General features: G+C 44.1%; 4 protein-coding genes across 4 annotated transcripts; 2 read left to right on the forward strand and 2 right to left on the reverse strand.

Moving 5' to 3' along the window:
• On the reverse strand, window positions 1-417 carry LOC122668795 (glycine-rich cell wall structural protein-like). The gene has a single exon (XM_043865327.1). The coding sequence runs from the start codon at window positions 415-417 to the stop codon at window positions 1-3; it is 417 nt and encodes a 138-aa protein (XP_043721262.1).
• A 154-nt stretch (window positions 418-571) lies between these two features.
• On the forward strand, window positions 572-1,762 carry LOC122668797 (uncharacterized mitochondrial protein AtMg00810-like). The gene is made up of 2 exons (XM_043865328.1): window positions 572-766; window positions 926-1,762. The coding sequence occupies exons 1-2, from the start codon at window positions 572-574 to the stop codon at window positions 1,760-1,762; spliced, it is 1,032 nt and encodes a 343-aa protein (XP_043721263.1).
• Window positions 1,763-3,727: 1,965 nt separating this feature from the next.
• Window positions 3,728-4,609, forward strand: LOC122668798. Its single transcript, XM_043865329.1, has one exon. The coding sequence runs from the start codon at window positions 3,728-3,730 to the stop codon at window positions 4,607-4,609; it is 882 nt and encodes a 293-aa protein (XP_043721264.1).
• A 4,096-nt stretch (window positions 4,610-8,705) lies between these two features.
• On the reverse strand, window positions 8,706-12,885 carry LOC122668582 (pectinesterase-like). The gene is made up of 2 exons (XM_043865126.1): window positions 11,734-12,885; window positions 8,706-9,408 (listed from the first exon to the last, which is right to left on the reverse strand). Exons 1-2 carry the CDS (start codon window positions 12,851-12,853, stop codon window positions 8,714-8,716), a joined length of 1,815 nt encoding a protein of 604 aa, XP_043721061.1. The 5' UTR covers window positions 12,854-12,885; the 3' UTR covers window positions 8,706-8,713.
• Window positions 12,886-13,879: the final 994 nt, after the last annotated feature.

Here is a 13,879-nt window from a genome sequence, read left to right on the forward strand (position 1 = left end):
TCATGAGACTACAACACTATTACCACCTAAAAACCCTTCACCAAATCCTTCAATTCTTGGTCCACCACTGGTTCTCTCTTGATCATACTTGCCATCACCGCCATCATCCCAACACCTCACTCCACCACACTCATCATCTCCACCACCAATCCCTCCACCGAATCCACCATCGTCTCCATCACCTATACCTCCACCGAATACACCATCATCTACACCATCTTTACCACCACCACCAATCTCTCCACCGAATCCACCATCATCTCCATCACCTATACCTCCACCTATACCTCCACCGAATACACCATCATTTGCACCATCTTTACCTCCACCGAATCCTCCACCACACCCATCATCTCCACCGCCTATACATCCACCAAATCCACCACCAAACCCTCCCCCCACTTCCCACCATCCCATGGTGACTCGAACACGTGATGGCACACGTAAGGCCAAGATTCTCCTTAGAACCAAACACCCAATCCCTGTTTCCCTATTAAACGAATCTATAGCTCAGGCATTGGAACCCACATGTTACACCACTACTTCCAAAAGCCCTCATTGGCGTAAAGCCATGGACACTGAGTTTAATGCTTTGATTAGGAACGACACATGGACTCTTGTCTCACCTCATCCTCAAATGAATATAGTTGGGTGTAAATGGGTCTACATAATCAAACGACTGACAGATGGATCTATTGAGCGCTATAAAGCTCACTTGGTGGCAAAGGGGTTCCACCAACAGGAGGGACTGGATTACTCAGAGACAGTTAGTCCCTAGTAAAGCCCACGACTATTCATCTTGTGCTATCACTGGTTGTATCTAAGAGATGGATTGTATGCTAGCTTGATGTTCAAAATGCATTTTTGCATGGAATTCTAAAAGAAAGTCTACATGACTCAACCTCCTGGTTACACTGATTTACAGATCCCAAATCATGTGTGTCGCCTTCATAAGTCTCTTTATGGCCTTAAGCAGGCTCCACGGGCTTGGTTTGATCGCTTCAGTGAGTTTCTCACTGAGTTTGGATTTTTGGGGTCTAAAACAAATACATCACTATTTACCTACAACACTGCTGCAATTACCATGTACCTATTGGTCTATGTTGATGATATCGTCCTAACTGGCAACAACACCCTGTTCATGTCAAGGTTCCTTGACCAACTTACCAAGACATTTACAATTAAGGACCTCGATAATCTTCATTACTTCTTGGGCATCAGTGCTCATAGTTGTTCAAAGGGTCTTATGCTATCTCAATGGCAATACATTTTGGATCTGCTAGATCGCACTCATATGACTAGCTGCAAACCAATATCAACACCATTATCACCATCACAATCACTGTCACGACTAGGTGGAACTCCGGTGGATGACCCTACTCTTTATCACAGTGTGGTTGGGGGCCTTCAATATGCAAGCCTGACAAGACCCGACATATCATTTGCCGTCAACAAAGTGTGTCAATTCATGCACCGCCCTTGCACTGACCATTGGGCAGCAGTGAAGCGAATTTTGAGATATTTAAAATCCACCATTGACCATGGACTCTATCTCCAACGCCAACCCACTTTACAACTATCTGCTTACTTTGATGCAGACTCGGCTGGTTGCCCTGATGACAAGAAATCAATGGGCGGCTTTGCCATTTATCACGGCACCAATCTCATCTCTTGGAGTTCCCGCAAACAAGCAACTATGGCCCGATCGAGCACAGAATTGGAATATCGGGCCATCGCCAATGCAGCAGCTGAACTCACCTAGCTTCAATCTCTCTTAAAGGAACTCGGCTTGTACATGGCTCAAGCACCAATTCTGTGGTGTGATAATGTTGGTGCAACTTACTTAACAGCCAATCCTGTTTTTCACGCTCGTACAAAGCATGTGGAAATTGACTTCCACTTTGTACATGACAAAGTCGCAAAGGGTGACCTTGACGTCAGATTTAGCTCCACTAAGGATCAAATTGCAGACATTTTCACAAAAGCACTAGCGAGTAAACGATACACTCAACTTCTGTCCAAGCTCAAGGTTCAACCCACCTTGCCCTTGAGGGGGCATGTAAACGATAAGAATCCATCCAATTCATCCTTATCTCCAACAACCAAGATATCAGAGTCCAACTATGCCGTTACATGTGATAATAGATCAAGCACTACCAAGGATACTTCGGATCTTATCTCCAACTCAACACCTTAATCTACAACAGTGTATGAGTCATCGTCTAACTCTCCAAGGCTCAAGGATCATACTGAGAAGTGTTCTAGATCAACACTAACACCTTGTACTTATCTTTGTAGATCCAAAACTACTAATCCTCTACATCTATATAATGAGAGGGTTAGTAAAGAGTTAAAGCAATGAAAACAAATCAGTTGTGTGGACGTAGGTTTTGATAAACCGAACCACGTTAAAACCCTTGTGTCATCTTCTTCTTCCTTATCTTCTATCCTCCTCTCTTAACTTCAACAAGATCAGAAATAAAATTCTCCACAAATATGCAATGTGTCCTGATAATGTCAAAAAGTAGGCATCCTACATATACTTGAGAGATTCCTCTTATTTCTCCCCCTAGTTTTGTTATTCTTGGATCCACCCTTTTTTGGTTGGTTATATTTTGTCCCATTCCTTTTGTTTTCTTGCATCACTCTCTTTAGTTAATTGTATGTTTACCCCCTAGTTTTAATTGTTTCCCTTGGGCCCCGTTTGTTTGATGGGAAGAATGGGGTGGGACTGTGGGAATGCTATGAGATTGGATCCCACATTGTAGTGGGGTAATAGGGATGGAATTTTTATTTTTTCCATGAGCAGTAACCAAAGTCCTTTGTTTTTTGTGGGACTTTTGATAGTATAAGGGTGAGATTTTCAAGTGCTACATCAACAAGCAAAGCATTTAATACTATTCCCTAAGCTTTTGTAAGTTCACCACCCCTAGTTAAACAAACAAGATTAGAGTGGGATTTTGAAGTACCACATCAACACTTTCCCATCCCAATTCTCCCACCCACCTAAGTCCCCGTAAAATAAATGGGGCCTTGTAATTTTGTGTTTTTGCATATCTTTCTAGGGGTTTTACCCCTAGGTAGTCCTTGTGGCTTTTGACAAGCCGCTTAGCCGCTTGTCTGTCATTTTTCTTTTCTTTTCTTTAATGTACTTTCTATTCATGGGAAAAATAACTTTTGAGTCAAATGGGGGCCTTTAGTCTTTTCCACTCCTATAATCAAGGAGGTAAGGGTGTCAAAACCTAAATCGAACCGGTAAAACCAGCCCGGCCCGATCCGTTTGAGCCTGATCCAACCCAAACTAAGGCCTTATCTGTTCAATTTCGGTTTACGGGTTAGAGCATACTTCGGTTTCGGCTTAGTCCGATCTAAATCGATGGGCCACCGATTATCAGTCATAACAGCTTTCCATCTTGGCACTTACCATCTTGGCTCTTACTATCATTACATGCAATCCTATCTTACCATTAGCTAGCTTTCTATAATTGTATGCAATCTCTCTCAATCCGAATATTCTTTCAATCACATCTCTCTCTATATGGTAAAGGTGATTGAGTTTCCAATCTTGTGGATTCCTCTCACCTCTCCTATATATATGTAAACACTTATAATCTTCAAAGGTTAAGGCAATAATATCCAATCTTCAATCCAATATGGTATCATTAGCAATTAAGCTCCAAAGAGCATTTTCGATCCTCCCTCCCTCCCCAACGATTTTCCTTTGGCCATGACTTCTCCTCCCTCATCTCCATCTCACAAGGCCTCCCTTAGTCAAATCCTCACTCATAAGTTAACTCCCAAAAACTATGTTTATTGGAAGACTCAAATAGTTCCTTACCTCAAAGGCCAACGATTCTATGGCCATGTTGATAGCTCTAATCCATGTCCTTTTTATGCAACCAAAGTTGATGCCTGGCACGAAAAGGATGCCCCTATCATGAGCATTATTATCTCCTCCCTCTCCGATGATGCAATGCCTCTCGCCGTTGGGCGTGACACAAGTAAAGAAATATGGGATGCCCTTCATGCAGCCTTCAGTTCTACCTCTACCACACGCATCCTCTCCCTTAATGTGGCCCTCCAGAATCTAGTACAGAAACCCAAGGAGACCATTACACAGTTTCTCCATCGGGCCAAGGCCCTCTCTGATGAGCTCAGTGCTGCAGGAAAACCCCTCCCCACGGAGGATTCGAACATACATATATTTCGTGCTCTTTGTCCTAAGTTTGAATCTGTGGTCTCTGCTGCAATGGATCGCAGGGAACCAATCTCCTACACTGAACTTCATGGGTTGCTTCTCAGCCGTGAGTACCTCATTGCATCTCGCCAGGCCGTGTCCGATCCGACTGTCGATGCTGCTGCCAACATTGCTCAACCATCTCGCAGCCCTCCCTCTCACCCTTACGGCCGTGGCTCTTCCACTGGTCGTGGTCGTGGTAGGGGAGGCCGTGGTGCTCCTACTGGCCCTAGTGGATTTGGGCATTCTAATGCATATGCCCATAGTCCTTGTACAATCTATGGATGGACCAATCATCAAGCCCCGATGTGCTATTATCGTAATAAACCACCTGGTCAACCCACTCCACCTGCTTTTCCCCCTACCCATTAGTCCTATACCCAACCTTCAGCCCATCTAATTGCAAATCAACCACCATTGCTGCCCACTCCACCTATACAATACCCTCCCCAACCACATCAGCCTCAACCGAACCACCCTCCTTACCACCAACCCCCACCACCACCTACCCCAACCGGCCTTCACCATTGGCTTCCCGATACTGGTGCTACACATCATGCAACCCCAGATCTGCAATCTCTGTCCTCTTATGCTCCATATGGTAAGAACAGTCTTATGGTTAGTGATGGTAATTATGTCCCTATCTCACATGTGGGGTCCTCTTCTCTCCCTTCCCCGTCTCGTTCTTTGGTTCTTTCTAATATTTTGCATGTTCCATCTCTCACAACTTCTTTGCTTTCTGTCAATAAATTTGCTTCTGACAATAATGTGTTTTTTGAATTTCATGCCTCTTATTTTCATGTGAAGGATTCAACGTCCAATCAAATTCTGCTTATGGGACCTAGTCACAATGGTCTCTACTACTTGCCGTCGATCCACCCATCTTCTCCATCAATCCATCTTGCACATCTTGCTTCTTATGATCGTTGGCATCAACGGCTTGGCCATCCCAATGATCGTTCTCTTCAACTCATGCTTCGTGACATTAAGCTTCCTTCATCGCCTCAATTGTGCTCCGCCTGCCAGATTGGCAAATCTTGCCGTTTGAGTCTTCGTGAAACCAATAATCGTAGCAGTTTTTCTCTTAATTTGATATTTAGTGACATTTGGGGACCAACCCCTACCATTTCTTCTCTTGGACATCGCTATTTTATTATTTTTGTGGATGATTTTACTAAGTTTATTTGGTTTTATCCGTTAAAAGTTAAATCTAATGCGTTTACCACTTTCAAGCAATTTCAAGCCCTTGTTGAGCGGCAATTTTCGAGAAAAATAAAAAATGTCCAAACTGATTGGGGAGGGGAGTACCGCTCCCTCACCTCCTATTTTGCCTCTCTTGGCATCCATCATCGTATATCATGCCCTCATACTCATGAACAACAGGGCATTGTCGAAAGGTGCAACCGCCATATTGCTGAAACTGGGCTCACTCTCTTGGCCCAAGGTTCGGTCCCATAGGCTTATTGGGATTATGCCTTTGAAACGGCAGTGTACCTCATTAATCGGATGCCTTCTCCTACCATTGGAAATGTTTCCCCTTTTCAATTAGTCTCAAAACATATACCTGATTACAATTTTCTTAAGGTTTTTGGGTGTCTCTGCTTCCCATTTCTTCGACCCTACAACAGTCATAAAATGGATCCAAGGTCTGCTCCTTGTGTCTTCCTAGGGTGTAGTTACCATCACCATGGTTACCGTTGTATGCATATTGAGTCTGGGCAAATTTACATCGCTCGCCATGTCAGGTTTGATGAATCACATTTTCCTTTTCGAGAAGCAGCCAGCACACCATCCCCCTCCCCATCTTCACCCTCATCTTGGGTTTCCCTTCCCCTCACCATTTTTCCAAACCAACCCCCTCCCACTCCCCTACCACCACCCATCACACCATTACCACCTCCTACCCCTCCCCTACCATCCAACGTGGCCTCCCCATCTCCCTCACCTAGCCCGTCCTCATCACCAACTTCAACCCCTCCAACCACCCCCCCACGCCATACACACCTTCTAAGTGACATTTATAATGACCCCTCCACTGCCTTACACACCCTTATTCCCCCAAACCCAGCCTCACCACCTCCCCTTAATGAGCATGAGTGGAGATTGGCCATGTCTGAAGAGTTTACGGCCGTATTACGGAATGACACTTGGTCTTTAGTCCCACCTCCTACTAATGTCAATGTGATTAGTTGTAAATGGGTGTACAGGATCAAGCGGAAGGTGGATGGCACGATTGAGCGGTATAAGGCCCAACTTGTTGCTAAGGGGTTTCACCAGCAGCACAGCCTCAATTATGATGAAACCTTTAGCCCAATTATAAAGCCCACAATAATTCGGACCGTTCTCACAATGGCTATTTCCAATGGTTAGGCCGTTAGTCAACTAGATGTTCAAAATGCCTTTCTACATGGCATTCTTAATGAAGAAGCCTATATGACACAGCCCCAGGGTTTTGAAGATTCCAATCGGCCTCACCATGTCTGCAAGTTGCACAAGTCTTTATATGGGCTTAAGCAGGCCCCCCGGGCTTGATTCAGCTGTCTTTCTCAGTTTTTAATTGGGACTGGTTTTCGAGCATCCCACATTGATCCATCTTTGTTCATATACAGACAGAGCCACATGGTAACTTATGTCTTGGTTTATGTAGATGGCATACTGGTTACAGGGAACTAGCCTACGCAAATCACTGCTCTACTCCAACAGCTTGCTTCGGAGTTCTCCATCAAGGACCTTGGTCGTTTGAATTTCTTTCTGGGTATTGAGGCCACATATCAGCTAGATGGGGTTATTCTGTCTCAAACCCGTTACATTACCGATCTCTTACAGCGAGCTGGCATGGCTGACTACAAACCAGTTCTCACACCGATGGCCACCACCGATAAAGCCTCCTCTACAGGGGGTGTCGCACACTCAGATCCGACTCAATACAGGTCTATCATTGGCGCACTTCAGTATATTACCCTAACCCGTCCTGATGTAGCCTTCTCAATGAACCGGGTGTGCCAGTTCATGCACAACCCAACTGAAGACCATTGGTCCATGGTGCAAAGGATTCTACGCTATCTCAAGCATACTATTAAATATGGCCTTCGCATCACAAAATCCTCTTCTCAAGATCTTCAGGCGTTCATTGATGCTGATTGGGCCGGTGACGTTGATGATAAAAAATCTACAAGTAGATATGCAATCTATATGGGCCCGAATCTGATCTCTTGGGCCTCAAAGAAACAGAAGACAGTTGCCCGATCATCCACTGAATCAGAATATAAAGCACTTGCTGATGCCTGTGCCGAGCTGACTTGGCTCCAGTCTCTATTTGGCGAACTCGGTCTGTCCACGACCCAGGCCCCGGTGTTATGGTGCAACAACATTAGAGCCACTTATCTCTCCGCCAATCCGGTCTTTCATGCCCGCACCAAGCACATAGAGATCGACTTCCATTTTGTGCGTGATAAAGTTGCCAAAAAGGAACTCCAGGTCCGATTTATTTCCACAAAAGATCAGATTGCGGACATTATGACTAAAGGGCTCGGTACGACACGTTTTTCTTTCCTTCGGGACAAGCTGAAGATTAGATCTCTCAAATCTTCATCTTGAGGGGGTGTATCAGTCATAATAGCTTTCCATCTTGGCACTTACCATCTTGGCTCTTACCATCATTACATGCAATCCTATCTTACCATTAGCTAGCTTTCTATAATTGTATGCAATCTCTCTCCATCCCAATATTCTTTCAATCACATCTCTCTCTATATGGTAAAGGTGATTGAGTTTCCAATCTTGTAGATTCCTCTCACCTCTCCTATATATATGTACACACTTGTAATCTTCAAAGGTTAAGGCAATAATATCCAATCTTCAATCCAATACCGATTGACCCACCCGATAGGACCAAACCCGAATTGAACAGAATACTAAAACCAACCCCAAACCCTAAAAGCTCTACCAAATCCCTACCCTAAACCAGCCTATACCTAAACTACAAACCGAATCGAACCTGAGTCCAACCCGAACCGAAACCAAAAAATCCTTATTGGTTCGGTTTCGATTTCACTGAAACCCACACTGAAACTGAAAAACGGAACCAAACTAGCCGATTGACACCCATAGAAGGAGGGCACGACCCTGCACACAAGGAACTTTTGCCGGTAAAATAACAATTTCTTACTCCACACCATTTTCTTGACAACATTTTCACCAAGTGACTAATCATGCATGTCTGAATATTGGCATAATTTGAAAGCCATAAACTTGTGAATTATGTTACAAACTTTAGCTTCAAGCACCAGGAATGCTGATGACTTAGGAGTAGTGATAAGAAATCTCGAATCATGATATAATCGATGTGATATATAGGAAGGAATATAAAAAATTAAAATATGAATGTGAAATGGGTAGAATAGATATATTGGACATGGATACTTAAATTGAAGGAAGGAGATCGAGGGATGATGAGAGATAATAGAAGTTGAAAAGTTATTCAAGACCGAGAGAAAAGGGAAAGCCAGTGGAGTCCAACCAAGTGCTACCGGCAATGAAAGAGGAAACGGTGAAGGGTTGAAGGTCGGCTGCATCAGTGATGAGCTTGTAACCCTTCCAATTCACCCTTTGAGGAGTCCCCGAGCCAGCACCCGTGTTCTGGTACTCCCCGTAAAACAATGTGTCAAGCGCAAAATCGCCGTTCCAAACGTGCCAGCCTGCCGGGTCGATGACGTCGGTGATGCTGGACTGCATAATGATGGTCCTCGAGTATTGCTTCCACGGCCTTCCCAGGTAAGTGGGAAAGCTGGTCTTCACTGGTTCCAGATCGGAGGTGGCCCCGATCCTACATTTCTGGATGACAATGCCAGTATTCTGATTTGGATCAGCTCTCCCTTGGGCCGTCACCATGTTCTTCTGTCCAGAGTCTGGGAGGCGGGCGTGGATGTCGCAGTTCTGAAATACCACGGCGCCGTTGCCAAAGATGAAGTCGACGGTGCCGACCACCAGGCAGTCCACGTAGAACTGGCGGAGGGAGTGGACATAGAGGGTATCTTGGTAGGCCAGAATGTCGCATCGGTGGAAGGCCGACAGGTCCGACCCCACCCTGAGTGCCACCGCCTGGTGCTTCGACGGCCCCGCTGTGTTTTCGAAGGTTATATCCCGAGCCAAGAACCGCTCCCCGACCACCGCTGCAATTTCCAAATCATTCAGAAAAGTATCAGGATTCGTAATTCGTTCAACATATGGATAAATTCTATGTCATAATTCAATTTTTTTTTTTTGAATTTGAAGAGGGAGATACATAGTCTAGAGGTGTCAATCGGTCGGGCTCAGTCAGGTTCGGTTGGGCCTAACCATGCCTCACGGTACTTAAAGCCTGCACTGTGATCGCCCGTGTAAGTATTCACACCGGGCTCAATCAGGCTTCAAATTATAATTGGGTCTTAACCGAACCTTAACGATGCAACATCGGGCTATGTGCCTATTTAAATAAAAACGGGCTTTAAATGGTACAGTCCATTAACTGAATATTTTTTTTTGGGTGAATAATTAAAACTGAATATTTTAAATGTATAAAAAGGTATAACATCTTGCCACCTCTTTTCTGTCTTTTCCCATTAATATTGAATATTCCAATTTTTTGAATATAACAGATTCATTAAAATTAAAATAAGCTGAAATATTGCAACTCATGTTGGCCTATGTCGAGAAGTGACTATTTGAACAAGTATGTGATTGTATTTATCAATGATATAGTAATCAACTCCAGAAGTGAGGTTGAAAAGACAAGTGACCAATACAAAGCCCAGCCCAACAGAATCAATGTCATTAAAATATACCTAATACATAAGGCCCAGCCCAATAGAAAGTTAATGTCATAAACAGATTTGGGTCAATAAATCAAACGGGGCCAAAACTCATAGTAAAGTTCACAAGTTAAAGGGTCAGGCTTAGAATTGATCGATCCGATTGGGCATCCAACAAACCAGGAACCTACATTGGGACCGCTCAATCAGTAAACCGGTCAGGCCAGGCCAGGACAGGCCGGGCTTTAGTTAAGCCTGGAATTGACAACTTATCATCTTTTTTGTCCTATAATATATATTTTTTTTCATTTTTTTCCTGACAACCAAACATATTAGAGTTTCTTTTTACCCTATTTCTTTCTTACCTCGTAATCCTAATAATGGTTTTTTTTTTTTTTTTTTTTTTTTGTAGAGAGAGAGCATGAAATCCTTATAATGGTTACTCCATGAAATAGATAGAGAGCATGAAATGTATGCATATGAGATAAAAAATGCAAATCAATAATCTTGGGGAAAAGAACGTTGATTGATCCTTTATGCCCAGACACAAGATTGGAAAAATGACCATCCAACCATTAAAACATGGGTAGTGGTATCCTTTTAACTTATCAGGTGTAAACCCAACATTTGAGAAGACAAAAAGATGCCACTACCTATGCAAGATAAAAATCCATGTTAGATGTTGGGGCATGGACGTCCACTGGTCTTGCACTGTCATCCTCGGTCTTGTAGGAATAATTCTCTGTGGGGGAGACCGTGACATTGTGCAAAAACATCAACGAGGGCATTTCATTCTGTCAGTGCATGCCACGCTCCTCCCCTCCCCTCTCACACACAAACCATTTATCCCAATAAATAATTCTAGATTCCAAACCTCTAATATTCCTGTCCACACAGGCAAACCTGCCTGGGCGCAGAGAGAACAGCGCCCTATAATGTTTTAAGAAAAAGACAACCAACAGCACACGCTGTCCCAACACTTTGACACAAGGATGTACAAAATGACTACAACATCACGGTGCGGCGTGCGCTTTCTTATTATATTTCCTATCAATCAATCATCTGGATTCTAGACAACAATCACGCTTTCCAGCCTGTCTGTCTTGAATCCAGTCTCGAATCCAGACAGGTTATGCACGTTTAACCAGACACGAGGGAGGATTGGAGAGAGGAGAGGAAAGGCAGAAATCTGTCTAAAAAAGATAAGATTGGGAAAGATACTACTACGTACGACAGGCTCAGGAGTCAGGCCGGACTGAGGTGTGTGGGTCCCCCCAACGCATGTGAGAATTCCACTTTCCATTCCGCTAGTCCGCCTTACATCACGGAGTAACTTGTAAAGTTGTAGTAGTATCATCATCCCCTGTCAAATTTAAAACATATTTTTGAAATCTAAACCCTCCCTCCCTCCCTCCCTCCCTCCCTCTTCTTCCGCGTTATATGGGTTTTTAAGTAGCAAAAATATTAGATTAGTCGAATTCAGGTCCCCTCCCCTGCGGTTAATCACTCTAATCCACAATCTCACACCGTCAATGGGTGTGGGGACCATATCCCATATCCCATGGGCGCTGTAAGATGAGATTGGGGGTGAGGCACGTGAACCCAACTCTCATTGGTCCACTCAAAGGGTCAATCATCTATCTACTTTGACTCTTGTCTACTTGAGAGACGAAAGTAGTGGTCGTCGTCGTCTACGGATTTACTTACCAACGGTGGCGGAGTGAAAGGTGGTGCTGCCATCCACAACGTTCCTGCTAGCAGTGATGATGGTGTTGTTCCTCCCGTCTCCCACGAACATGAGGTACGTCTTCTTCTTCGCCACCTCCACATTCTCCCTGTACACACCCGCTTTTATTCTTATTATATATCTCGTTTTACTCTTCTCCGGAGCTGCCGCCACCGCCTCCGACACCGTCCTGTAATTACCGCTTCCGTCCCCTGCCACCGTCACATTCGGCATCACCTCCGAAGCTTGCAAGAGCCGTCGGTCCCCAGCCGACAACCATTCCGGGAACCGACTACTACTCTCCTTCCCCTCGTCCCTATCATCATCTTCTTTGCCGATGAGTTGTCTCCCGGCGGACTTTAGGTTGTAACCATGCTGTTGTTGCTGCTCTTGCACTTGGTCGGTGTCGGTCATGTTCTTGATCATAGCGAGAGCATTGCTGCACATGTGGTACACATGAATCTGATCCGCTTCCAGTACACTCCTCACTTCCTTACCGGCATCGTCGTGGGAGAAGCCGTCCAAGCACGATTCTTGGTTTGTCATCGCCGCGCTCAACAGCGTCTTGAGGTCGTTCGCATATTGCGATATTGACTTGTTCTTCTTTTTCTTCTTCTTCTTATCGCTTGTGTAACCCTTTAGATCGTCGGTGGTCTTGTGTAGCTCATCGAGGGTTTCGTCCACCATTTCAAGACAATCGTGGAGTGCCGTCTTCTCCCGCTCCGTCAGGCTCTTGTTCTTGCTGCCGTTATCGATGAGCTTCTGAATGGTGAAGTAGTTTTGCTGGACCGCCTCCGTCGTAATGTTCACAGACACCTCGATCACGTCCTTGTGGGTCGACAGGTTGTCGGTGGCGCCTGGGACGGTGGCCACCGCCGAGTAGCACAGCTCCGGATAGAGAGTGATGCTACACGCTGATTTCAGTACCGCATTCGCTTTCAAATTCTTATTCTTGTGGGAAGTGACTCCGGCCACCATACCGATGACGGCAGCTACTAGTAGAAAGGAAGCCACAAGTAGCAACAACAGCTGCTTCTTCTTCCTCCTTTCAACTGAAATACTCTTTCGGAATTTTGAAAAAATCTCCTTAATGCGGCCCATCTTTTTAGAGTTAAAGAGCTTAAAATGACACTGCAAAATTACAAAGAAGAAACCGCAGAGGGCCAGCCAACCAGCGGAGTAAAGTGATCGATGAGCGAAAATGTAATTTTTGTAGAGAAGACGTTCTACGTTGAGTTGGGGTACTGAAACTCTCTCTCGCTTGCTTGCTTGCTCCCTTCCCTGTGGAGAACTTTTTAAAAGTCTTTCCCTCTTCTGTTGTAAAAAAAGGGCATCCATTTATATAATCAATAGAAAAGAAAGAAAAGCCAACACACACATGATGACACGTTACGATCCTTCTTATTTTTAAAGTTTTTTTTTTCTACGTTTCGTTGGAATGTAATTCTATTATGGGCTCTTCTATTATAAACGGCGTGTTTGAATTTTTTTTTTCTTTTCTGAGATACATAATCCATATCAAACGTTGTTAGTATTTTTTTTTTTTTTTTAAAAAAAGGGAAAATTTCATGGACACCCCTCTGTAACTATTCAATATGTCACGGACTTCCCAAATTTGGTCAAAATGGCAACCTTCCCCCTGATCCTGACGTTAAGCACAATTAATACCCAAAGGTGAAATATCTATTTTACCCCTTAGTTATTTAAATAAAAAAATTGTCATTTCATCTTCTTCCCTCTTATTCCATATTCTTACCGTTTTGGAGAACTGCTGCAAATCCATTTTGGGCGACCATCACCTACTCCGGCTCTGGCGACCATTACCAGCGGCAATTCCAACTTTGGCGACCATTACCAACGGCAATTCCAACTCCGGCGACCATTACCATCTTCTTCCCCTTTCTTCTTCTTTCTTTCTTTCTTCTTTTTCTGTAAGATTAAAATATCATGGGCAGCAAGTATAAGACTAGAAACAATAAATAAATAATAAATACAAGACTTATCTGATTGGTATGACAAATAGTATCGCACCGAGTCAACAATACACGTCCTCTTGTGTAATCCGAACAATAAATGGTAGAGTTGAGTCGCATCAAACGATGCTCTCCTTAAGGTTTTTAGATGCCC

This window comes from Telopea speciosissima, chromosome 7 (assembly GCF_018873765.1).
Source record: "Telopea speciosissima isolate NSW1024214 ecotype Mountain lineage chromosome 7, Tspe_v1, whole genome shotgun sequence".
NCBI classification, from domain to species: domain Eukaryota; kingdom Viridiplantae; phylum Streptophyta; class Magnoliopsida; order Proteales; family Proteaceae; genus Telopea; species Telopea speciosissima.